We start from the raw sequence: 25,501 nt of genomic DNA, 5'->3' as shown, positions 1-25,501 counted from the left end.
TCCCAGCTACTCGGGAGGCTGAGCCAGGAGAATGGCGTAAACCCGGGAGGCGGAGCTTGCAGTGAGCAGAGATCCGGCCACTGCACTCCAGCCTGGGTGAGAGAGCGAGACTCCATCTCAAAAAAAAAAAAAGAAAGGCTGAGTAGTTTAGATGTTCAGAAGTTTAATTCTTTTATTGTCAAATGCAAGGTGTAAATTGAAAAAATACTGATGACAAATGCATGAGTATGTACACACCTGCGTGTGTGTCTCCATGTTTTTTACAAGCCTTGATATCTTAGAAGATACTCTTATACAAATGGGCAAAGTATATAAACAAATAAGTCATGAGAGTAAATAAAACCTAACAAGGAAAAAGGTGCCACTTTACTAGCTGTTAAAGAAACTTAGACTACAGTAATAACCTTTCAAACCTATCAAACCTGAAAATAGTTTTGTTTTGTTTTGTTTTGTTTTGAGACCGAGTTTCGCTTTTGTTGGCCAGGCTGGAATGCGACGGTGAGATCTCAGCTCATCGCAACCTCTGCCTCCCAGGTTGAAGCAATTCTCCTGCCTCAGCCTTCCCAGTAGCTGGGATTACAGGCATGTGCCACCGCGCCCAGCTAATTTTGTATTTTTAGTAGAGACAGCGTTTTCCATGTTGGTCAGGCTGGTCTCAAACTCCCAACCTCAGGTGATCTGCCCGCCTTGGCCTCCCAAAGTGCTGGGATTACAGGCATGGGCCACCGTGCCCGGCCTTGAAGATAGTTTTTAAAGACACTATTTAGCAGTCTATGAGAGTATGTTAAAACTTGATATGATAGGAGAAAAGTGAATTGTCACTTCTGCTCAAGTAAGCAGTGTGGTCTAGGTATCAAAAACCTAACTGTTCTGAGCCCCCATTCCCTTCCCTTATTACATTTTAGGAGCTCTATTCTAAGGAAATGTTCTAAATTTAAAAGGATCAATTTGAAAATACTTAGCATAATTTAAGGTGTCAAACTTGAAAACAATCTAAATACCCACAATGAAATAAAGTCAACTACAATAGAACCCTTCATCGACTGGCCATTGAAACCACTACAGAGAAGAAATAATGACATGAAAATACTTATGTCAGATTGGGAGAGGAAGCAAGGTATCAAAGTATTATATTCATTCTATACATGGGGAATGAACGTAACTGTAAAACTATGCAAAAGGGCCATAGAATAATATATCAGTGTTAATAATGGTATTTGAGTGATGAGATTGATGATTCATATTTTATTTTTTTTATTTTTATGAGCATAGTTTTTATTGTAGGGAAATTCAGTCCGACATTGTTCAATACAGGCTGTTTGTGTTTACTTGTAGGCTTTTACTTGGTCACGTTTTGTGGGCTAACCCCATATAGATGGTTTTCTCTGAATGTCTACATTATCATGCAGGTTACATATTCAACACTGAACCGCTCCTGTTTTATGTAGCATTTCCTAAATGTTTCAAGTATAATTTATAGGACGCTTCATCTTTGAGAACTCAGTGCTTTCTGACTTTGAATTTCCTGATCATATAAGAGAAGCTCAAATCCTCGTTGGACTTATCCTTTGTGTCTTGCCCCTTCTTAATCTCCTTTTAACTTCCTTGGTCCAGAGAATTTGCAACTGGAGTTGATTTTCTTTTAATATGTTTTTAGACAATGGGCCCTGCTTGGGATATAGAAAACCAAACCAGCCCTACAGATGGCTATCCTACAAACAGGTAAGTTGAGTCCATGGTTTTAGACAGATTCTTTCTAACATAGTATTCTGAACTACAGGATACCGTATTGGTCAGTTTTGAGTCTTGACCTCTTCTCCCTCTCTCTCTCACCCCATCTCTCTTTTTTGTAGGTGTCTGATAGAGCGGAGTACCTGGGTTCCTGTCTCTTGCATAAAGGATATAAATCGTCACCGGACCAATTTGTCGGCATCTTTGCTCAGAATAGGCCAGAGGTAACTATGTTGAAGCTAACTAAAGGAAATGAGTCAGGGTTAAGTTTAAAAACTTCAAATGTGATTCCCCATCCAGCACTCCAACACTCGTTAATGCTTTACCAAAGCTATTGTTAAAATTTTCTAATGCTTATTCTGCTTGAAAGAGTTACAACTCAGGACCTACTTAATTTCTGGTTAAGTGTCTAGCACTGTCACCTAGGTGTTCGGACTTCTCTTGTTTCCCAGTTTATCATGCGTCATTTGAAGTCAGTCTGATTGTTACATGAGGAAAATAAGGAAGCTAGGAGGGACCGCCAAATAAGATCTTGAAGATATTGTGGAAAGTATGTATTAGTATTAGAACTGAAACTTGCAATTTGTACTTGAACCAGTAAATTCAGCCATTCATTGCTACTGAGTCTGGCTATAGACGTCTTTCCACAGTGAGCTGGAAGCAGATTTTGATGGTAAGATGACAGAATCAAGCTTATCTCCAAGTTTCAATTAAGTCATTAGGCGCATTATCCCTCTGGGGAAGTCTTTTCATGCTTCAAATGCTCCCTAGAAGTGCAGCATATGATACATATAACATACAAAATCTGTGTTAATCAACTGTCTGTGTTATCAGCAAGGCTTCCAGTCAACAGAAGCCATCAGTAGTTAAGTTTTGGGGGAGTTAAGTTCTGTGTGGATCTTATTGCAAGTTTACAAACTGCAAGTCCCAGTTCTAATGCTAATACAAATATAAAAATATTCACCTATAATTTTAGGTGAATCTACAAACTCTATTCTTGTCACAGTCAGCCTCAGTAGAAAAAGGTTCCCTTGACTCTAGTTTAGGAACTTAACACCTAATCTGATACAGTTAATCCTTGAACAACATGGGGGTTAGGACCACCGCCTATTCAGTAAAAAGATCCACAGATAACTCCCCTGAAACTTAACTACTAATAGCCTTCCTTGCTGATAATGTAGACAGTTGACTAACACATATTTTTGTATGTTATATGTATTGTATACTGCTTTCTTACAATGCAGTAAGCTAGAGAAATGAAAATGATAAGGAAGGGAAAATGTATGTATTATTCATTAGGTGGAAATGGATCATTATAAAGGTTTTCATCTGAGTCATCTTTACCTTGAGTAGGTTGAGGAGGAGGGAGAAGAGAGGTTGATCTTGCTGTCTCAGACCTGGCAGAGGTGGAAGAGGTAGAGGAAGTAGAAAGGGAGGCAGGAAATATAGGCACACTCAATGTAACTTTTATTGAAAAAAAAAATGCACAAGCAGACCCTCACAGTTCAAACCCATGTATTCAAGGAACAACTGTATAGTCTGTTAGGACTGCCATAATCTAATACACAGACCATGTGGCTTACACAACAGAAATTTATTTTCTCACAGTTCTGGAGTCTAGGAATCCAAGATCAGAGTGTCAGCAGGTTTAGCTTCTCCTGAGGCCTCTCTCCTTGACTTGTAGACAGCCACCTTTTCATTTTGTCTTCACACAGCCTTTTCTCTGTGCACATGTATCCCTCATGTCCCTTCTTCTTCATAGAAGGAAGGGATTGGGACCCCACCCTTATAAGTTCGTTTAACCTTAATTACTTCTCTAAAAGCCCTATCTCATATACTGTCACATTGGGGATTAGGGTTTCAACATGAATTTGGGTTGGGCCAGAGGAGGAGAGACAGGGAGACAGGATTCAGTCCATAACATCTACATTGACATTTAAGGCCCATCACTAGCAGATTCCTACCTACCTTTCCAGTTTTATTTCCTGTAGTCTTCACACTTGCTAATGTGTACCCACACAATGATGTCATGCTATCTGTATTAGTTCGTTATCACACTGTTATGAAGAAATACCTGAGACTGGGTAATTTATAAAGGAAAGGAGTTTAATTGACTCACAGTTCTGCAGTGCTGGGGAGGCTTCAAGAAACTTACAATCATGGTGGAAGGGGAAGCAAACATGTCCTTCTTCACATGGTGGCAGGAAAGAAAAGAATAAGAGCAAAGGGGGTGGAACGCTCCTTATGAAAACAGATCTCATGAGAACTCACTGTTACGAGAACGATATATTAGTCTGTTTTTATGCTGCTGATAAAGACATAGCTAAGACTGGGAAGAAAAGGAGGTTTAATTGGACTTACAGTTCCACATGGCTGGGGAGGCCTCAGAATCATGGCAGGAGGCAAAAGGCACTTCCTACATCACAGCAGCAAGAGAAAATGAGGAAGAAGCAAAAGTGGAAACCCCTGATAAACCCATGAGATCTCACGAGACTTATTCACTATCATGAGCATAGCACAGGAAAGACCGGCACCCATGATTCAATTACCTCCCCCTGGGTCCCTCCCACAACACGTGGGAATTCTGGGAGATATAATTCAAGTAGAGATCTTTTTTTTTTTTTTTTTTTTGAGACGGAATCTCACTCTGTCGCCAGGCTGGAGTACAGTGGTGCCATCTCAGCTCACTGCAACCTCCACCTCCCAGGTTCAAGCAATTCTCCTGCCTCAGCCTCCCAAGTAGCTGGGATTACAGGTGCATGCCACCACACCCAGCTAATTTTTGTATTTTTAGTAGAGACGGGGTTTCACCATGTTGGCCAGGATGGTCTCAATCTCTTGACCTCGTGATCTGCCCACCTCAGCCTCCCAAAGTGCTGGGATTACAGGCATGAGCCACTGCACCCGGCCTCAAGTTGAGATTTGAATGGGTATGCAGCTAAACCATATCGAACTGTATGAGGGTAACCACCCCCATGATTCAATTACCTCCCACCAGGTCCCTCCCAAAACACGTGGGGATTATGGGAACTACAATTCAAGATGAGATTTGGATGGGGATGCAGCCAAACCATACCACTATTCTTTGTTCATTCACTTCCTTCTTTTAATCTACCTCTCCATCCATAACCAAATCCTACTAGTCCTCTAAAGCCCTGCCCAGTTTTCATCTCTTTCCCACAAGCAGTCCCAAATTGCTTTGCCTCCCCGTTGAAAGTGATCTCTGACACCCTAAGGCTCCTAATGCCTTCCATACCTCTTATGGTTGGAACTTATCACACTCTGCCTTTGTATTCTGGTCTACCTTTGTATTGCAGTTGTCTCTATGCCTTCCTTATCTCCCTTATTTAATTGTACTTTATAGCAGTGTTTGCAACTGTCCCTATGGCCCCAAAGTGATTTTTTTTTTTTTTTTTTTTTACATTAAAGTCAACAAATAAGTAGTCCCAGCACTTTGGGAGGCCCAGGCAGGCAGATAGGTTGAGCTAGGAGTTTTATGCCAGACTGGGAAACATGGTGAAATCCTGTCTCTACAAAAAATACGAAAATTAGCTGGACATAGTGATGTGTGCCTATAGTTCCAGCTATTCAGGAGGCTGAGGTGGGAGAACCGCTTGATCCTCGAAAGTTGAGGCTGCAGTGAGCTATGATCACACCACTGCACTCCAGCCTGGGCAGCAGAGCGAGGCACTATCTCAAAAAAAAAAAAAAAAGCAAAAAAAACCAGACAGAAAACCAGATAGCATTTGTTGGCTGAATGACTGAACTAGTACTCTTCAATGTGCCCTCCAGTCTTTACTTGAACTTCTCTCTGTACAGTGGATCATCTCTGAATTGGCTTGTTACACGTACTCCATGGTAGCCGTACCTCTATATGACACCTTGGGACCAGAAGCCATCGTATATATTGTCAACAAGGGTAAAATTTTGCTGTTACATTACAACTTGATTCTTCCTCAATGCTGAGTATTTCTTCGATTTCTGCTGTTTTGTTTATTTGTTTGTTTAAGCAAACTTGAAATGCTGTGGTCAGAAAATGTTCAAGTCTTTCTAGTTTTGTAGTACTTAGGATATAATTTTCAGGAAAGCTACAAAAAGCCCATGAAGCAGAGATACACAAAGATAGAAGTTTCAATGACATGCTTCAAGGTGACATGGTATGATGATATAGAGACAAGACTACTTACTCTGAACACACTAGTTAAAAGCCCAGACAATGAGCTTAATTGACAAAATCACAGTAAAGCTATAGATTTAATTTCCTACCTTTGTAAATCCAAGTCAGTACAGTTAACCAGCATGTACCAATGTCCATGGTGAGTCTGCAGAAAATAATTGTCATTGCTAGAGAAACAAGTCCAAATTTGATGGGCAAGTCACAGCGCTTTCACATATCCAACATGTTATCTTCTGTCATGGGACTAGTAGATTAAGTGAGTAGGTCCATTTGCACAGTAAACATCATTTGAAGCTTTATGTAAACATATATCAAAACAAATGCTAAAATTTAGAATTGTAAAATACTTGTCAGCTAAAAATCCTATTTCTCCCCTCCTGTTTCCTGTATTCCCTACTATCCTCCTCAAAATAAAACACATTGATAGAACCACACCTCAGTAACCTGTTCAGGTTATCTGAATGAATTCTTAAACAGAAGGAATTTTGTGGTTCCTCTAGAAACTGTAAAATCAGCTGTCATAGTTCAAGAACATGACGTGTTTCTGTTTCAGTTAAGTTCATTTATCATCAATGGAGTATTTCAGGTTGTACATTATAAATCTGATTTGCAGGTGTAATCTCCTCTCGACACCTGTCAGCTTTGAAAACTTTTCAAACCTCTTCCTTCTTGCAAGGCAATCAGGTACTTAGCAGAGAGGGGGAGTGATCTCTGGTTCTATTTTGGCTTTCAGCTGATATTGCCATGGTGATCTGTGACACACCCCAAAAGGCATCGGTGCTGATAGAGAATGTAGAGAAAGGCTTCACACCGAGCCTGAAGGTGGTCATCCTTATGGACCCCTTTGATGATGACCTGAAGCAAAGAGGGGAGAAGAGTGGAATTGAGATCTTATCCCTATATGATGCTGAGGTATGGATCTGAAATTTATCTTGCGGCTCCAATGCTGGTCCAACACCTTAGGCAACTTGCAAGATACCTTCACAAGAGGACAGGGTTCTTGTTCTCCAGGGGTGGCATGTGAGGAGTAAATTAGACTCATGATGTGAAGCTCTGAGAATAATTTCCACAAGACAACTTTGAAACTCATGCCAGGAGAGGACAAAGTTCTGTGGCCGGCTGCATGGACTTCTAAGTGGATAATATATAAATAGGAGTTCAGTAATAGTTAAAGGAGGTGGCTCCTGGAGCCGGGCTGCTTGGGTTCACATGCCAGCTCCACATCTGTTAGGCAACCTTGGGCAATCTCATCTCTCTTTCCTCGGTCCATGAAATGGTGATAAAAATAATCCCTACCTCACAGAGGTCTTGTAAAGAGTTAGATTAATTCATATATGTAAATTTCTCAGGACAGTGATGTGTATGTAATAAGCTCTGAAAATGTTAGCTATTCCTTTCTTTCAAAAAAGATTTAGTTATGGCGCTAGATGATCGAAACTTAAGAGTACAATGGGAAGTTTGAACATGCAATCTACCCTCTGTAGGTAGATGATTTTCTAGAGAAATCTTATGCTCTTCCCTGGGACTTCCATTGTTCCTGAATGTTGGCTTCTGGTCCTAATCCAGGTTGGAATTTTGCTTATATTCCCATAGAGATGTTCTCATGGGAAAGGGAGGGAGAGGGCCACATTTATCACAGTCTGTCCATCTCAACTGATGTCTTTCTTTCTTGGTTTTCTGTTCATATAGAACCTAGGCAAAGAGCACTTCAGAAAACCTGTGGTAAGTTTTCTTCTGCCTGAATTTGAGCCTTGCCATTGTCAACTCTCAAAGTTCATGGTAGAATAAGCCCTTGTGCTTCCTCCTCCAGCCTCCTAGCCCAGAAGACCTTAGCATCATCTGCTTCACCAGTGGGACCACAGGTCAGTGCCCATGAAGCTGAACCTTAGACCCCTGTTCAGCCAAGAACATGATTTCAATTCTTGGCCTCTGGTAGGCTGGTAAATATTCCGTCTAATGAGCCCTATCCTTAGGGGCTCACAGCCTAAGGCTTCTAAGTGTGAATTCCCAAATGGAAAAATATAAACATAAGTAAATAAACTTCATTTAGTATACTGGGAGCTGTTTACATTCAATAGATTTCAGGGGTCTTAAAGATGACATCATAAAGTCCTTTCCTCTGCCCCCACCAACCCACCACTCTCTTGATTTGACACCACTGGGATGGTTTCATTCAATCAAGATAACTCAGTGATAGTTTTCCATAGAGGGCTTCAACCCCACCCTACATCCACCCATCTGTTAGAATGCTTAATAGTTTTTAATGTGGTCCATCATGGTCTACAGTTATATTCATTCTAGTATGCCCAGTTTATAGTGTTTATAACCATATTACTAGATAATATTGGTAGATCTGGAATTCCAAACATATAAATAGCACAAGATGTGGAGTGGAGGGAGAAGGAGGGTTAACTTGAATTTTTCTTTGCAGCTGTGCATCTATCTGAAATCACGGCTGTGCTCCGTGTAGTAGTAGAAGGCCAATGATGCATTCAGCAGTAGAATCTCCGGGGGAATTCATTATTCTAAACAGAGGCATATACCATCCACAAAAAGACACAGTGACAGGAAATGCTCTTGGCCTTCTGGAATAAAACCAATTGAATCTAGTTTCTTTCAAGGCCAAAGGCTACCTATTAGTTACATAAAGTATCTTTCTCTCCACCTCTTATTTCCTACAGGTGACCCCAAAGGAGCCATGATAACCCATCAAAATATTGTTTCAAATGCTTCTGCCTTTCTCAGATGTGTGGAGGTCAGTGGTCAATTGAAAAAGAGGCTCTCATTAAAATGTGAATCTGTCATAAGATTTTTATTTTTGAAGTTAGAGCAGGCAGACACACACACACACACACACACACACACACACACGTTAAAGGCCTGAGTGTGGACAAACACCAGTGTGTTCTTTGTCTACAGGACTGTACATTTTCAAGCCTTGGTCTTTTAGGATCACTGTAAATTTCTACACTATATGCAGTTCAAGGCATCTCAGATCTACACAGTGTACCACCTATACAGCTGTCTGTGGTAGTCCTGGGAGGAGGTAGTTTTAAAAACTCCATTGGAGATGAAAGTTGCCATGAATCTCATGTTGCCTTCTCTTGCTTCCCTGGCCTACATAGCATACTTTTGAGCCCACTCCTGACGATGTGACCATATCCTACCTCCCTCTGGCTCATATGTTTGAGAGGGTTGTACAGGTGAGTGTTCTATGTTCCTAGCAGTATGTGGCAAGGGGGTCCTGACTTGCTATCACATGTTTATTCCAAAGGCAGCTACACAGTATTTACTGTCCTCTCTCTGGTGTGAGAGGTGCAGGCAAGGAGTTGGCTCATGGGAACTCTAATTGTGGTATGACCCTTCATTTCCTGCAGAGCCTTCCTCTGCTAAGTCTGCATGTGTCCGGGAGGATAGTACTTGCTTCTGCCTTCATGGGGGTGTGTGAGTCTAGTGACATCACAGCTAGGAGCTTACTATCTGCCCTTAATTCTGAGCTGACACAAGACGTTGTCTTCTTTTTAAATTTTATTTTGGTTAGAATTTTTGAAAAGATCTAGGATTAGAGAAAAGGAAGTTCCCCACAGAGGATCAGGGAAGGAGCATTTGATCCACATAAGGTATGAGATGTCCCCCGTGGGAGTTTTTGCACCACACCTGAGTGTGTAAGGTGGTGCTGTCAGCATTGTGTGCACTGGAGGAGGTCTACTCTTCTGTGAGTGTACTCCAGGCTTTTCAGGCTATTTTGAGGCTGATTTGAGAACCGAGAGCCATGTCAGCCTTTCAAAAACACAGGTAGTGTGGTTGGAAAGTTCTCTCTCTGCTCCTCGCTACCCCCAAATGCCTCTTCAGCCAGCTCATGGTTGATGCCTAAAATGCCAAAATGCAAGATTCAGTTCTTTGGGCTAAAGTAATGATATCTGATTCATAAAAAATTGATTCTAAGAAACCTTAAAAAATATTTTAACGTAATTTATGAAATTGGGCTGGTCTTACGATTGAAGGCAGGTTCTGCTTTAATTGGCAGTGCTTTCTTAGTGCCACATAATGAATTGCGTCTTACAAAGGATGATTGTCTTAGAGACTGTCGCACAGACCTGTGGTGGAGTCTGGGGGTCCACAAAGTCTCAATATCTGTCTCATCTGTCATGTCACCACAGCAGAAATAAATGTTCATCCTTTTTTGGGGGAAGGCTCTCAGAGTCCTGAATTGGCGGGGAGGTGCTGTGTAAGGAAAGTGTCTGTGTGCCTTAGCCCACTTCCCAAATTCCTTCCAAGACAGGTCCCCACTAAAGGGGTTGTTTGCCTCTAAGCTCTATAATTTGGTTTTGTTTTCAGACTGTTGCATACTGCTGTGGAGCCAGAGTTGGATTCTTCCAAGGGAATATTCGGTTGCTGGCTGATGACATGAAGACTTTGAAGCCCACATTGTTTCCCACGGTGCCTCGAGTCCTTAACAGGATCTACGATAAGGTACTAACTTTCCGCTGAAGGGACTCTCTGTGACTTGGGCCTGCATAAAGGAACTCTGTACTACTATGAGATTTACTCCACCTCTACCTCCACCCTCTACAAATATCTACGTAAAGCCATGTTTACAGGTCAAGCTATGAAAAACCATTATAAATACAATGCCTGCCAGGTACAGTGGCTCACTTCTGTGATCTCAGCACTTTGGGAGGCCAAGGCAGGCAGATTGCCTGAGGTCAGGAGTTCAAGACCAACCTGGCCAACATGGTGAAACCCCATCTGTACTAAAAATACAAAAATTAGCTGGACGTGGTGGTGAGCGCCTGTGATCCCAGCTACTCGGGAGGCTGAGGCAGGAGAATTGCTTGAAGCCGCGAGGTGGAGGTTGCAGTGAGCCAAGATCATGCCACTGCACTTCAGCCTGGGCAACAGAGCAAGACTCCATCTCAAAAAATAAATAAAAATAAAATTTAAAAATGAAAAATAAATAAGTACAGTCCCCTTTTTCTTGGGCAAGATGACTTGGACCTGATCTGAAGAAAGAGCTTGACTCAGAGACTTATGGAGCCCCTCAGGGTTCAGCAGACATCTGGGGAAGCTGTTCCCTTGCTGAAGTGCCAGGCCTCATGATACACATTTCAGAGGCATCCTCTCATTGAATCCTCACAAAATCATAGTAAATCATACTTACACCTATTATTTCTAACTTATGACGAGGAAAATGAGCCTCGGAGGTTAAATAACCTGCCCAGAGTCACATTCAAAAGGGGTAAGGCAGAATCAAGCTTTCAGTAGTCTTGTTTCAGTAGTCATGTTAGCGAGTCATGCCGATGACTAGCACTGCTCTATTTTTCATTAGAAATTACAGAATGGTGATTCCTGTAATTCTGTCTTCCTCTTGCATTCATTAGCTGAGATTCTTCCATAAAACCTGGTGAATATTTGATTATTTTTATTTATCAATCTTCAGAAAAATGGATTTGTGTCTCAGCAATCTTCAAAAGTAGCCAATGAGATTTTCTCTGTGTATTTTTAGGAATTCATAATTTTCAGATTTGTTTTTTAAATTTCAGTCATTCTTTTTTTTTTTTTTTTTTTGAGACAGAGTCCCACTCTGTCACCCAGATTGGAGTGCAGTGGCACGATCTCGGCTCACTGCAAGCTCCGCCTCCTGGGTTCAAGTGATTCTCTTGCCTCAGCCTCCTGAGAGCTGGGACTATAGACGTGCACCACTACACCCGTCTCATTTTTAAAATATTTTTTAGTAGAGAGGGGGTTTCACCATGTTGGCCAGGCTGGTCTCGAACTCCTGACTTCAAGTGATCCACCTACCTCAGCCTCCCAAACTGTTAGTCTTTCTTCTTGATCTTCTTATTGCCCCATCTTGGCAGTTGGAAACCCTCATCAAGTTGCTCGGGTGACCTTTTGACAATACCCCTGTAGCCTCTGATAGCTTCCTTGGTTTCTGGCACAAGTTGTCTCAACCTCATCTTGTATATTTCTCACCCAATTGTTAGATTGTCAGATTGCTTCAAGGAGCTGTCAAAGCTATTTGAACCCAGGCAATATAGTATGTGATGATTCCTCAGGCTGGGATCCGTGAGGAAGTAATACATGGCCATTCTTCACATGCTTTGGAACCCTCCCCCACCTCCCCAACCACCTCCGAGATTTTAACACTTCCTTTCACTATTAGGACTCTCAGCAGATGCTAAATGGGCTCCGGTGACAGGGCAGGCAGTGTTCTAGCAGAACTGATAACAATTCCAACAGTTTCTTACCATGCTATGCAATTATTAGATTTGGTTGTTATTATGGTTTTTGTTCATATGTTGTTGTTGTACTTTTTTTATTTTTCCGAGATAGTTATTGTGTAGTTAATACCTAATACACAGTTCACTTCCTGAATGTATTTTTAAAATGAAGGACTTTATTAGCACAGGTCTCTAATACTAACTCTTTATCAGTGACTTGTTGAGGGAGGGTGAGTCTTGTGAATGTTGAAGAAAGATAAATCTCTTTTAGATGAGGGAGGTTTCAAGAATGACATGATGCAGGAAGCATTTGAGCATGGATCTTGGAGAGAGATTATGACATATTGGTACAATGATAATGTTATAGGCATAAGAAGATGCTTATGTCCTAGAGCACAATTTACATTAGAAGATAAAAATTATCACCCCTGCTTGGCTGGAGGCCCAAAAATGGGGGTGTAAACATGGAAGATGGACGGAGAGGGATTCTCCAAATTTTGAACAAGAAAAAAGACTTCAATTGCCTTGAATCTGACTTCCAGTAGGGTGGAATCTTGAAAGCCAGCTACAGAGTTCAGGACTAAATTTTGTAAATAAGGGGTCACTTTGAGCTGTACTTGGGGAAGCTCTCCTTTGGCAGGAGTGTGGTTGATGGAACATACAGTCACAGTGAGGCCACAGTCAGGGAGACCAGGGAAATCATGTGAGCTGGAAAAATGGTGTCAGAATTAAGCCCAATGGGAAGAAATAATTTTAGTAGGAAGAATTAAGTCCGGCCGGGTGCGGCGGCTCAAGCCTGTAATCCCAGCACTTTGGGAGGCCGAGACGGGCGGATCACGAGGTCAGGAGATCGAGACGATCCTGGCTAACACGGTGAAACCCCATCTCTACTAAAAATACAAAAAAAAAAAAAAAGTTAGCTGGGCATGGTGGCCAGTGCCTGTAGTTCCAGCTACTCAGGAGGCTGAGGCAGGAGAATGGCATGAACTCAGGAAGATCAAGAAGAAAGACTAACAGTTTGGGAGGCTGAGGTAGGTGGATCACTTGAAGTCAGGAGTTCGAGACCAGCCTGGCCAACATGGTGAAACCCCCTCTCTACTAAAAAATATTTTAAAAATGAGACGGGTGTAGTGGTGCACGTCTATAGTCCCAGCTCTCAGGAGGCTGAGGCAGGAGAATGGCATGAACTCAGGAGGCGGAGCTTGCAGTGAGCCGAGATCACGCCACTGCACTCCAGCCTGGGTGACAGAGTGACACTCTGTCTCAAAAAAAAAAAAAAAAGCAGATTCCTAGGCTGCCCTTTGACCTACTAAATGAAAAGCCCTAGAGGTGGTGCCCATTGAACTGTTGTTTTTTTGTTTGTTTTAAATCTAGTACCCCCCAGGTGACTTTGTAGGCAGTCCCTCTTTATCTCAGTTGTCAAGTTGTTTCCCAAGGACTAAAAATTGGGGCAGTAAAGGGGAGGACTGGAGCTTTGCATTAAGTTCACTTCTTTCTGAGCATGGCCATAATTCTCTGGGCTCATCATTATTCGCAATCGAGTTCATGAGTGTGAGACTGTGAGACCACTTCCTTATGAAGCTAGAACACACTGTTTCTTGCTGACTAATGGCCTTGATGAGTATCTCCAATAGGTTTCCAACTAAAAGGAGCTATCACTCTGCAGGTACAAAATGAAGCCAAGACACCCTTGAAGAAGTTCTTGTTGAACTTGGCTGTTGCCAGTAAATTCAAGGAGCTTCAAAAGGGTATCATCAGGCGTGACAGTTTTTGGGATAAGCTCATCTTTGCAAAGATCCAGGTAGGTTGGACAGGTCCCGGACTGAAGCAGGCAAATACCTGGGCTGCCTTCTGACTCCACAGACCTTGCTTTTCTTCTGTTGCTTGAGCGTCACTTTAGCTAGAGATCCTTTCACACTTTTTGTCCACTGCTTTTTGAGATCTTTCTTGTACTACTTTGCTACTAAAGGGAGTAGGTTAAAAAAAAAAAAAAGAAGCAGGCTGAGTGTGGTGGCTCACACCTGTAATCCCAGCACTTTGGGAGGCCTAGATGGGCAGGTCACCTGAGGTCAGGCATTCAAGACCAGCCTGACCACCATGGTGAAACCCGCTCTCTACTGACAATAGAAAAATTAGCCGGGTGTGGTGGTGGGTGCCTGTAATCCCAGCTACATGGGAGGCTGAGGCAGGAGAATCGCTTGAACTCAGGAGGTAGAGGTTGCAGTGAGCTGAGATGGCACCACTTCACTCCAGCCTGGGCAGTAGGGCCAGACTCTATCTCAAAAAAAAAAAAAAAAAGAAAAGAAAAGAAAAATATTTTATTTAAGTTCTAGCACTCTCTCTTATTTTCTTTGGTGGTCTGTTGAGATTATAAGCAATTTGAGGGGCTAAAGAATACAAATTATTTGAGAAATATATGGCTTCTGGTCCCAGCTATAGATAGCGATGACAATAATAGCTAACATTTTAAGTGCTTTTCTACAATCCAGACTGTATTCTAAGTGCTTTGTAAATTAACGTGAGAATTGATATCAGTTTAATTCTCATAACAACGCTGAACAGGCTATTATACCCACTCTACAGTGGAGGATGTTGAAGCCAAGAGAATAGGTCTTAGTATGTCTTTTGTTTCCACTGAACAGGCCAGCCTGGGCGGAAGGGTTCGCATAATCGTCACCGGAGCTGCCCCCATCTCCGCTCCAGTCATGACATTCTTCCGGGCAGCAATGGGATGTCAGGTAAACCAAGCACCTTCTTTGAAAATAGGCCAGTTTACTTTTGCACAAACAAGCTCACTGTTTAAATAACAATGAAAACAACTAAAAGGTACCAAAATGAAAGTCACCTAAATTCTCAAAATCCAGAGAAAATATTCTTCTCATCATCTCTTCAGGCATCTGTGTGTAGAAACCTTCACATAAATAAAACTAGTGCTCTAAAACACTTGTTAACTTTGCTCCTTGTCAAATAAAGCTCAGCATCATTTTAATGATTTCTCAATAGTTTATTGAATGTAGTTGACCCTTGAACAATGCAAGAGTTAGGATTGCCTACCCCCACGCAGTCAAAAATTCATGTATAATACTCGACTCCCCGGCCAGGCGCAGTGGCTGGTGCCTGTAATCCCAGCACTTTGGGAGGCCAAGGCAGGCAGATCACGAGGTCAGGAGATAGAGACCATCTTGGCTAACACGGTGAAATCCTGTCTCTACTAAAAATACAAAAAAATTAGTCAGGCGTGGTGGAGGGCCACTGTAGTCCCAGCCACTCAGGAGGCTGAGGTGGGAGAATGACGTGAACCCGGGAGGTGGACCGTACATTGAGCAGAGATCGCGCCACTGCACTCCAGCTTGGGCGACAGAGCAAGACTCCGTCTCAAAAAAACAAAACAAAACCAAACAAAAAACTTGACTCCCCAAAAACTTAACTACTAGTAGACTACTATTGACTAGAAGTCTTACCAATAATATAATTAATCAACATATATTTTGTATATGTATTATATACCGTATTCTTACCATAAAGGAAGTTAGAAAAAAGAAAATGTTATTTAAAAAATCATAAGGACGAGAAAACATATTTACTATTCATTAAGTGGAAATGGATCATTATAAAGGTTTTCATCCTCACTGTCTTCATGTTGAGTAGGCTGAGGAGGAAGAAGAGGAGGGGTTGGTCTTGCTATCTCAGGAGCAGCACAGACAGAAGAAAATCCACCTATCGGTGGAGCTGTGCCGTACAAACCTGTGTTGTGCAAGGAAGGGTCAGCTGTACTCAAATAACTAATCTGTTAATGGACACTTGAGTTGCTTATGATATTTTTCATTGTTATAATCAATTAATCATTAATCTAGAATAAATCCACGCAAGAAGGGATTACTGTGTCAAAAGTGTATGTCTGTGTGTGTGTGTGTGTGTAATAGTGTATATTATCAAACTGTCTTCCAGAAAGATGTTTGTTACACATTTCTGCAAGTACATGAGGCCTTATTTGCCCACGCTCTTGCCAGTGACAGACTTTATCAGTCATTTAGATATTAGCTAATCAGATAAATGAAAAATCTTATTAAGTTTTGTTTCTTTTATTTATACTAAGCATCTTTCTATTGCTTACTGACATGTGTATTTCATCCATGAATTATTCTATTACTTCCTTATAGAAAAACAGGCAAAAGATAATTTGGTCCTTTTTTATATTTCTAAGAGTTCTTCACAGAGTAATACAGGTTGAGTATCTCCCTATTTGAAATGCTTGGGACTAAAAGTGTTTTGAATTTTGCATTTTTTTCCCAATTTTGGAATATTTGCATTATAAAACAGTTGAGCATTCTGAATCTGAAAATCCAAAATCTGAAGTGCTCCAAAAAGCATTTCCTTTGAACATCATGTCGGCACTCAAAAGGTTTTGGATTTTGGAACATTTTGGATTTCAAACATTTGGATTAGAATAGTCAACCTGTAATATTAACTTTTGTCGTATTGGAAAGATTTTTCCTAGTCTCATCATTTTTGCCCTGTGTTTTGCCATATAAAAATTTCCAATGTTTTTATAGTCAAATTAAATAATCTTTTATATTTGTAGGTTTTAAATTGCTTAGACAGGACTTCCTAACCCCTGATATTTCGTAAGACTATTTCACCCTTACTTTCTGGCAAACTTACCATTTTCCATTTTTTCCATGTAAGTCTCAGTTCCACCTGAAATTTGTGCAAGTGCTTGGTCATGCACATTGTCTCAATTTTTACCCAGATGGATAGTTTATTCATTCAACCAGCCATGCAGAGCATGAACAAAACAGGCACAGACTTTTCCTCATGAGTCCCCTATCCGTATAACCACAATCAAAAGAGACTCCAGATTGATGCCAAGGCCTGAGGCCCTGTAGTCTTTCAAATCAGTATCTTCGTAGCCATTTTTAATACTGTTCTTTCCTTAAGCCCCTAAAACCAATAGATCGGCAGGTTCTGTTGCTAACCCCCTCCCAGAAATGTCTTCTTTAAGCCTTCCTCTGTCTCCCAATTCTGCCTATCACAGGCCACACCCCCCTTTGCAGCAGCCTGTGAACTTGTTTCCTGCCCCTAGCCTCTCTCCAATCAAGATTATCTTCTATACCAGGGTTTGGCAAATTGCAGCACAGGCTAAAACTAGTCTGCAGCCGGTTTTTATTTTTAAAATATTACTGAAATACAGCTATGTCCATCCATTTACATATGGACTGTGGCTGCTTTCGTGCTATGTTGGCAGAGTCAAGTTTTGAGTCAGATACCAGATGGCTCACAAAGCAGAAAATATTTACTATCTTGGCCTGTACAGATAAAGTTTGCCAACTCTTGTTTTATATCACAATGGGAGCTATTTCCCTTAAAAAATGCTACTCCCCTTCTTCAGTTCCTTCAGTGATGCTGCATTGCTCAGGTTCAAGTTCAATTGCTATTGGGTTGACCATCACTTAGTGAATAACTTACATGTTCCCACCTACTTGAAATGCTGCATTTTCTTTCCTTTCCTTTCTTTCTTTCTTTTTCTTTTCTTTTTTTTTTTTTTGAGATGGAGTCTTGCTTGCTGTGTCACCGAGGCTGGAGTGCAATGGCACAATCTCGGCTCACTGCAACCTCTGCCTTCTGGGTTCAAGCGATTCTCCTGCCTCGGCCTCCTAAGTAGCTGGGATCACAGGTGCATGCCACCAGGCCCGGCTAATTTTTGTATTTTTACTAGAGACGGGGTTTCACCATGTTGGTCAGGCTGGCCTAGAACTCATGACCTCAGGTGAATCTCCCGCCTCGGCCTCCCAAAGTGCTGAGATTATAGGTGTGAGCCACCATGCCTGGCCAAAATGCTTTTTCATGTAAAGTTCTATACTTTGGTCTATTTCCAGACCCTTTTGGTTTCTGAATGGCCAAAAGTGTTGGTAGTAAATACTTTGCAGCTTGGGTATGAGTTCAAGGTTTTTTGTTTGTTTGTTTTGTTTTGTTTTGTTTTGAGATGGAGTCTTGCTCTGTTGCCCAGGCTGGTGTGCAATGGCATGATCTCAGCTCACTGCAACCTCCTCCTCCCAGGTTCAAGTGATTCTCCTGCCTCAGCCTCTTGAGTAGCTGGGATTACAGGCACCTGCCATCATGCCCAGCTAATTTTTTTTGTATTTTTGTAAATATGGGGTTTCACCATGTTGGCCAGGCTGGTCTCGAACTCTTGACCTCAGGTGATCCTCCAGCTTCAGCCTCCCAAAGTGCTGGGATTATAGGCGTGAGCCACCGCCCCCTCTAAGTTCAAGGTTTTAAGACACTAAGTGGTCTCGAACACTTAGAGACCTTGGTTTCCTCATGTCTTGGCCATAGCACATGGCCAGCTCACACTTTATCTTGAGTAAATCTACAAGCTCTTCTTTGGTTTCCCAGGTGTATGAAGCTTATGGTCAAACAGAATGCACAGCTGGCTGTACGTTTACATCACCTGGGGACTGGACATCAGGTAAGTCCTCCATCTGCTGGGCAGGAGGTGCCATGGTTGGAAGAAAGGCTCTAACTGAACTAGGACTTTGGAGTTTAGATAACCTCAGTTCTCTGGACTAATGTGGCAAATGCAAAATTCAAGTATTGGGCCCAGGCCTGCCTACCTTGGCTAGTGTGCATTGGCGCCAGGTGATTTTTCAGTCTTCCTCTTCGAGAGTCAAGTCATAAATAGCTCAGAAATATGCCTGGATCCCAGCACTTTGGGAGGCCGAGACGGGCGGATCACGAGGTCAGGAGATCGAGACCATCCTGGCTAACACAGTGAAACCCCGTCTCTACTAAAAAAATACAAAAAACTAGCCGGGCGAGGTGGCGGGCGCCTGTAGTCCCAGCTACTCGGGAGGCTGAGGCAGGAGAATGGCGGGAACCCGGGAGGCGGAGCTTGCAGTGAGCTGAGATCCGGCCACAGCACTCCAGCCTGGGCGACAGAGCAAGACTCCGTCTCAAAAAAAAAAAAAAAAAAAAAAAAAAAAATGCCTGGAATTATCACCATGCAAGAGTTTCTCAGCTGATTCCGCGTGGTGTGTTCTAGGTCACGTTGGGGCGCCCCTGACTTGCAATTATGTGAAGCTGGAAGATGTGGCTGACATGAACTACTTTTCAGTGAATAATGAAGGAGAGGTGGGTAGGTCATGCCCTGTGGTCAGACAATCATGGTGGGGCGGTTTATATCAGAAGGAGCAAATAATTGTAAGCAAACTTGGATTTGGCCCCTTTGAGATCTTTAGCAAAGAATTCAGCACTCTGAACTTCACTTTCCTATCCCCTGTAGTGGAGACTAAGATCTGGTGCTCTTCACAGTGTAGTGGAAGCCATCAAATGATTTAAGGGGGAGCAGATGTTTCATAAACTGCCCACGCTGGGAGGAGCAGCCTTTGCTATTGTCACCGCCTTGTATGTCTGCTGTGCAGATCTGCATCAAGGGTACAAACGTGTTCAAAGGATACCTGAAGGACCCTGAGAAGACACAGGAAGCCCTGGACAGTGATGGCTGGCTTCACACAGGAGACATTGGTCGCTGGCTCCCGGTGGGTATATCGTCAGAACTCCTGGAAGTCTGTGCTAATGGACTGGGAAGAACAATTTGCTTATAGCAAGAGGGGCAGAAATGCAAGCAGGTTAATCAGCTGAGGCAGCTGGAGGGGATTAGATTTGCACCCTACCTGGCTTATGACTTCCTCATACTATCCAGAGAAGAACATACAGACTGAGGTGGTGGATCACCTGAGGTCAGGAGTTCAAGACCAGCCTGGCCAACATGGCGAAACCCCGTCACTACTAAAAATACAAAAATTAGGCGGGCCTGGTAAATGGGCACTTGTAATCCCACCTACTTGGGAGGCTGAGGCAGGAGAATCCCTTGAACCCAGAAGACAGAGGTTGCAGTGAGCCAAGATTGTGCCACTGCACTCCAGCCTGGGTGACAGAGACTCTGTCTCAAAAAATAAAATAAAATAAAACAAAAAATAAAAAAAAGAACATACAATTAAAAGAATCTAGGTTAACTTGTAACTTAAAAGTTAAAAAAAAAAAAAAAAGAATATAGGCTGGAAGTCAGGAGATTTGTGTTCTAGTTGCAGCTCTTCCATGGACCAACAGTATGAAATTCTGAGAAAGTAATTTAATGTGTGAATAGGAGCTGCCAAAGCTAGAAAGTCTTTCTTTCTTAAAAAAAAATTTTATAGAGATGCGGTCTCGCTGAGTTGACCAGGATGGACTCAAATTCCTGGCCTCAAGCAATCCTCCTGCCTTGACCTCCCAAAGTTCTGGGATTACTGGTATAAACTACAGCACCAGAAGTACCGCCAGAGACTACTTTCGGTATTTTGATCACACTGTTATCGAAGACACCAAGATGTAGACCAGTTGAAGTGTTTTCTTCCTGCCTTATTCCTTATCAAATATACCACCAGCAAGCAGTAAGTCAGTGATCCTAGCACTGTTTTTAGACCCAAACTGAAGGTGGGATTCTTTAATACATCAGGTAGACCTGGACATAAGAGTTGGCATGGGTCCCCTGCAATGGAATAGATTTGCTACCAGCCAAGGAAAAATTAGGTGACTTCTCCAGGAAAGGAGTAGGGAGATGTACTATTCTGTCCTTTTTTCCCCCGCCCCTTAACTTTTCTTGAGGCAGAAGTTGTCGTTTGAGGCCAAGTGTGGCGACTCAAGCCTATAATCCTAACACTTTAGGAGACTGAGGCGGGAGGATTGTTTGAGGCCAGGAGTTTGAGACCAGCCTAAGCAACATGGCAAGACCCTGTGTCTACCAAAACAAAACAAAAACCCAGAAAATTTTGGTTTGATAACGCTGTTGGTCCACAACTTTTGCCTCTTATGAGTGTCTTGGGATAAGTATCCTCCCTATTAATTCACAGGCATATCAAAACAAGGAAGAAGGATTTCTAAATCAAGTGTTTGCAGAGGCTAGTGTTTGTCTCTCACTGACCTTGACAGCCCCTTTCTGTGGAAGATACAGGGACATATTTTTAGCATAGCTTGATGATAATTAGCAGTAGTTGCTATTTTCATAAGAAGAAAGGAAATTATTGCAAGGGCAGTGATGGGATTTTCCAAAAGATCTCTCCTCTCAAAAGTTTTGTCTTAACTCTGTGCTGGGGAAGTGGGAATGTAACTAGAATTTAAAACTCCCTTCTTGCTCAATCAATATTTTAGATTTAAATGAGATTTAAGGAATGCTTGACAATGACAAACTTTTAAGAACACTAGTCCTAACAATGCATTTTATTGATCTGGGTTTGGTAGTTTGCTAACATATTTGTTTCTGTCTAGTAACAGGATTAAATAACACTCTAATAAGCCTAGGATGTAAGCAATAGATATGTCCCCACACCAGGGTTATAGAAGGCGGCACCTTATCAATCACTTTCAGATAATGAACGTTATGCTGAATTGATGGCTAATTTATTGAGTCTGCCTTGTGATAGTTCCAGAGTGGGTTTAGTTAGTCGCCCTACTTAGGGTGTTAGCATGTGGACTGTATTTGCCATTTATCCCAATTCTACAATTCAAATCCCTAAAGACCTGAGCTCCTCAGACCAATTAGTTCAGAGAAATGAAGCTGCAAATGACCTTTGGTGGCCGGTTGGAGTCCTCTCAGCCCTGTTGCTGTTCTAACAAGCCCAGTAATTGACTTGCTTGATTAGCACAGTGGAGCTTTTTGAGCTTACTCCCGGATCTAACAAGGAGGAAAACATAACAGGGAGTCAAGCGGTGGGAGAACTATTCATATCAAATCTAAAGTCTAAACAAAAGACAACACCTCTATCGCTGAGAGTTCTGAAAATGAACTAATTGGAAATTAGCGATTGGAAATTGAGAGCTGCGCAATTTCTTCCTTGGATGAGGCATCAATTTGCATAACCCCAGCAGATCCGGGAGACTTTCTCTGAGGCTGCGCATTGACTCTCCACATAGATATACAGTAAAGACAGGTTCTTGCTGCACGATGCTTCCCTCCCCTTTCCCCAAAGCCAAGAAAGAGAAATGAAAGACAGCTCAAAAGTCTCTGGGAGAAATCAGCTTTAGAGAAGAAAGATGACTGTGACTTCACCACTCTCCCCACTGATACCATCTCTGTGGCTCAAAAATACTGATACTTGTATCTGTCTCATGTAGAATGGAACTCTGAAGATCATCGACCGTAAAAAGAACATTTTCAAGCTTGCCCAAGGAGAATACATTGCGCCAGAGAAGATAGAAAATATCTACAACAGGAGTAGACCAGTGTTACAAATTTTTGTACATGGGGAGAGCTTACGGGTAATATATCATTTTAACAATAGCCCATTTCAGTCACAAACCATGCTGGTTCTTGTAGCTACAGGAAATGTGTATAGTTGGGTTCAGAATGAGAAGATCCAAGCTTATAAAACTAAAAAAAAAAAAAAAAAAAAGAAGTTACATTCCAAACCTCAAATAAGGCAATTTCAATTAAAAAAATTTTGAAACTATGATGGACGTTGTACACAAGTCAGTAGAATTGTTTGGAATGGCTACACTAAAAGGTAATGATTCAGTAAAAAATGAGCTCCACATTGTACTTAGTTCCCGTTCCTTTAGGAGTTCCTTAAGGCTATGTTTAAGTACAGTATGTATAAAACAACAAACTGTTGCAGTATGTATAAAACAACAAACAAAAGTTTCATCAACAAACTGTTGTTTTATACATACTGTGCTTAAATATAGCTTTAAGGAACTCCTTATCCCAAAACAACAAACTGTTTTATACACACTGCGCTTAAACGTAGCTTTTGGGGGGTAAGGGAGAGTGGACCTGGACAAGTCAGAGATGCTTTAAGCTTAATGTTGACGGATCAGATTTGAATAGAACATCTTTGTAATGAGATATCGAGTGGGAAAATGGGATTACAGTTCCATGTGTATTGAAAATATATGGTGAGAAAAGAACATTAGTACTGGATTTAGGGTTTTGAGGAAATGACTATTACAACGACATAATTCTGCTTTATTTAACTACTGGGGAAATCCCTACATGGCTTCTCTCATGCCCTTGCACCTTTTATTTCCTTTCCATAGTCATCCTTAGTAGGAGTGGTGGTTCCTGACCCAGATGTACTTCCCTCATTTGCAGCCAAGCTTGGGGTAAAGGGCTCCTTTGAGGAACTGTGCCAAAACCAAGTAAGTCTTGCCTAGGAAAGCTTTATGCACACCCATGGGTCCATCGTGGAGAAGAGGATGCCTCACCAGTTCCTGCATCTGTCACAAGTGGCTGCAGCCCCAACAGGCTGAATAGTTTTATGAGACTCGGGGATAGGATGGAGAGTTTAAAAAATAAAACTCTCTTTTCTATTTACAATAATATGTTCATTGTGGGAAAAGACTGGGAAAGAAGAGTAAAAATGCTATTCAGGGAAAACTGTTAACATTTAGATGTACCTTTTCTTCTCAGTTTTTCTTTCAATATTGGGCATATAATGTGCCCAGTTTTATATTTCTGCTTTCATACTGCACGGCTTTGCCAGGCACTCTGAGTTGGTTCACGCTTAGCCCTGCAGGCTCTGTTTGAAACAGCCATGCTTTAAGCGATGTTTTGTATTCTTAGGTTGTAAGGAAAGCCATTTTAGAAGACTTGCAGAAAATTGGGAAAGAAAGTGGCCTTAAAACCTTTGAACAGGTGTGTACTACCACTGATGTTATACTGGCCTCTCATCATATTAGAAAGTTTTGTTTCAAGTTTCTATCTCATGAGGTTTAAATATATAATTTCTAAGGAATTGATTGTAGATTTTGTGCCATTAACTATAAAATGATCTTTCGTAGTTATTTGTCCTTTTTTTGCTGTTTATTATCCATTCTCCCTTCTCCCTACTCATTTCTTTCTCAAATTATGTTTATGGGAACGGGCATGTGTTACTATTACCTTTACCCTTTCCCTGCATCAACTTCACTTTCTTCACAGAGCACTCGGCGGGCTCTGCAGAGAAGTCCAAATCACTAATGAGCATGGATGTGTGTGTGTTCATCTTCCAGGTCAAAGCCGTTTTTCTTCATCCAGAGCCATTTTCCATTGAAAATGGGCTCTTGACACCAACACTGAAAGCAAAGCGGGGAGAGCTTTCCAAATACTTTCGGACCCAAATTGACAGTCTGTATGAGCACATCCAGGATTAGGATAAGGTACTTAAGTACCTGCCTGCCCACTCTGCACTGCTTGTGAGAACATGGATTAAAAACTATTCTTACATTTGTTTTGTCTTTCCTCCTTTTTTTTTTTTGCCTACTTAACTCTAAAGCCATAGCTTTTATTTTATATTGAGAGACATATAATGTGTAAACTTCGTCCCCAAATAAATCAATCCCGTCTTTCCCATCTTCAATGTTGCTAATATTAAGGCTTTAGGGCTACTTTTATCAACATGCCTGTCTTCAAGATCTCAGTTTATGTTCTGTATCCTTCCTCATGATTTCCAACCTTAATACTGTAAGTGACCACAAGTTCAAGGGTCAAAGGGACCCGCTGTGCCTTCTTCCTTGTTGCTTTGTGATAAACATAACTTGCCAACAGTCTCAATGCTTCTTTACATCTTCTGTTCAAACTAAGGTATTTTTAAATTCTGAAAAACTGCTTATAATTCATGTTTTCTAGCCACTCCACAAACCACTAAAATTTTAGTTTGAACCTATCAGTCATGTCAATCATATCTATGAGATAAATTTCTCTGATGCTCTTCTGTGTAAATTAAATTGTGTACTAAAGGGAAAAGTTTAATCATACCAAACATTTCCTAAACTCTCTAGTTAGATCTCTGACTTGGCAGTATTAAAAATTGGGCCTATGACATATTGTTCAAAAGGAATGCTGTTTTTAAAGCGTTATTTATAGTAGCAACTGGGGAGTAAATCTGTCCGCTACAGTTTGCTGCTGAGCTGGAAGCTGTGGGGAAGGCGTTGACACGTGGGCACAGTGAACTTTTCCAGTAAATGAAGCAAGCACTGAATAAAAACCTCCTGAACTGGGAACAAAGACCTACAGGCAAGCAAGATGCCCACACAACAGGCTTATTTTCTGTGAAGGAACCAACTGATCTCCCCCACCCTCGGATTGGAGTTCCTGCTCTGCCTTATCCACAGATAACACACATTGCTTCTACTTGTAAATGTAGTCTTTAAAATAAACTATTGCAGATACTTATGTTGTGGTGTTTTTTGCCTCATGGACCATGATGAAAATCAGTCTTAAACACGGAGCCCTTAAAAATCAAGTACAGTATCTGTTCTTAAACTTGGCTACACGATAGAATTATCTAGGAAGTTTAAAAAGACACTAATGCCCAGCACTTTGGGAGGCTGAGACGGGCAGATCATGAGGTCAGGG

General features: G+C 41.6%; 1 protein-coding gene across 4 annotated transcripts in view; it reads left to right on the top strand.

The window, feature by feature from the left end:
- ACSL5 (acyl-CoA synthetase long chain family member 5) overlaps positions 1–25,318 on the top strand; it is a 78,155-nt gene extending 52,837 nt beyond the window's left edge. For all 4 annotated transcript variants that reach the window (XM_031652586.1, XM_031652588.1, XM_021944072.2 and 1 more), the window contains 18 exons: positions 1,658–1,722; positions 1,854–1,955; positions 5,551–5,650; positions 6,642–6,820; positions 7,598–7,630; positions 7,719–7,770; positions 8,590–8,663; positions 9,034–9,111; positions 10,247–10,381; positions 13,799–13,933; positions 14,775–14,870; positions 18,529–18,601; positions 19,175–19,263; positions 19,554–19,670; positions 22,282–22,425; positions 23,203–23,304; positions 23,729–23,800; positions 24,157–25,318. In XM_031652586.1, coding sequence (XP_031508446.1) covers positions 1,658–1,722; positions 1,854–1,955; positions 5,551–5,650; positions 6,642–6,820; positions 7,598–7,630; positions 7,719–7,770; positions 8,590–8,663; positions 9,034–9,111; positions 10,247–10,381; positions 13,799–13,933; positions 14,775–14,870; positions 18,529–18,601; positions 19,175–19,263; positions 19,554–19,670; positions 22,282–22,425; positions 23,203–23,304; positions 23,729–23,800; positions 24,157–24,297 — 1,787 coding nt within the window. In that variant the 3' untranslated portion in view covers positions 24,298–25,318. The remainder of the gene's footprint in view (positions 1–1,657; positions 1,723–1,853; positions 1,956–5,550; positions 5,651–6,641; positions 6,821–7,597; positions 7,631–7,718; positions 7,771–8,589; positions 8,664–9,033; positions 9,112–10,246; positions 10,382–13,798; positions 13,934–14,774; positions 14,871–18,528; positions 18,602–19,174; positions 19,264–19,553; positions 19,671–22,281; positions 22,426–23,202; positions 23,305–23,728; positions 23,801–24,156) is intronic.
- The last annotated feature ends 183 nt before the right edge of the window (positions 25,319–25,501 follow it).

This window comes from Papio anubis, chromosome 11 (assembly GCF_008728515.1).
Source record: "Papio anubis isolate 15944 chromosome 11, Panubis1.0, whole genome shotgun sequence".
In the NCBI taxonomy this organism is placed as follows: domain Eukaryota; kingdom Metazoa; phylum Chordata; class Mammalia; order Primates; family Cercopithecidae; genus Papio; species Papio anubis.
This window is presented reverse-complemented; position numbering and strand designations above follow the sequence as displayed.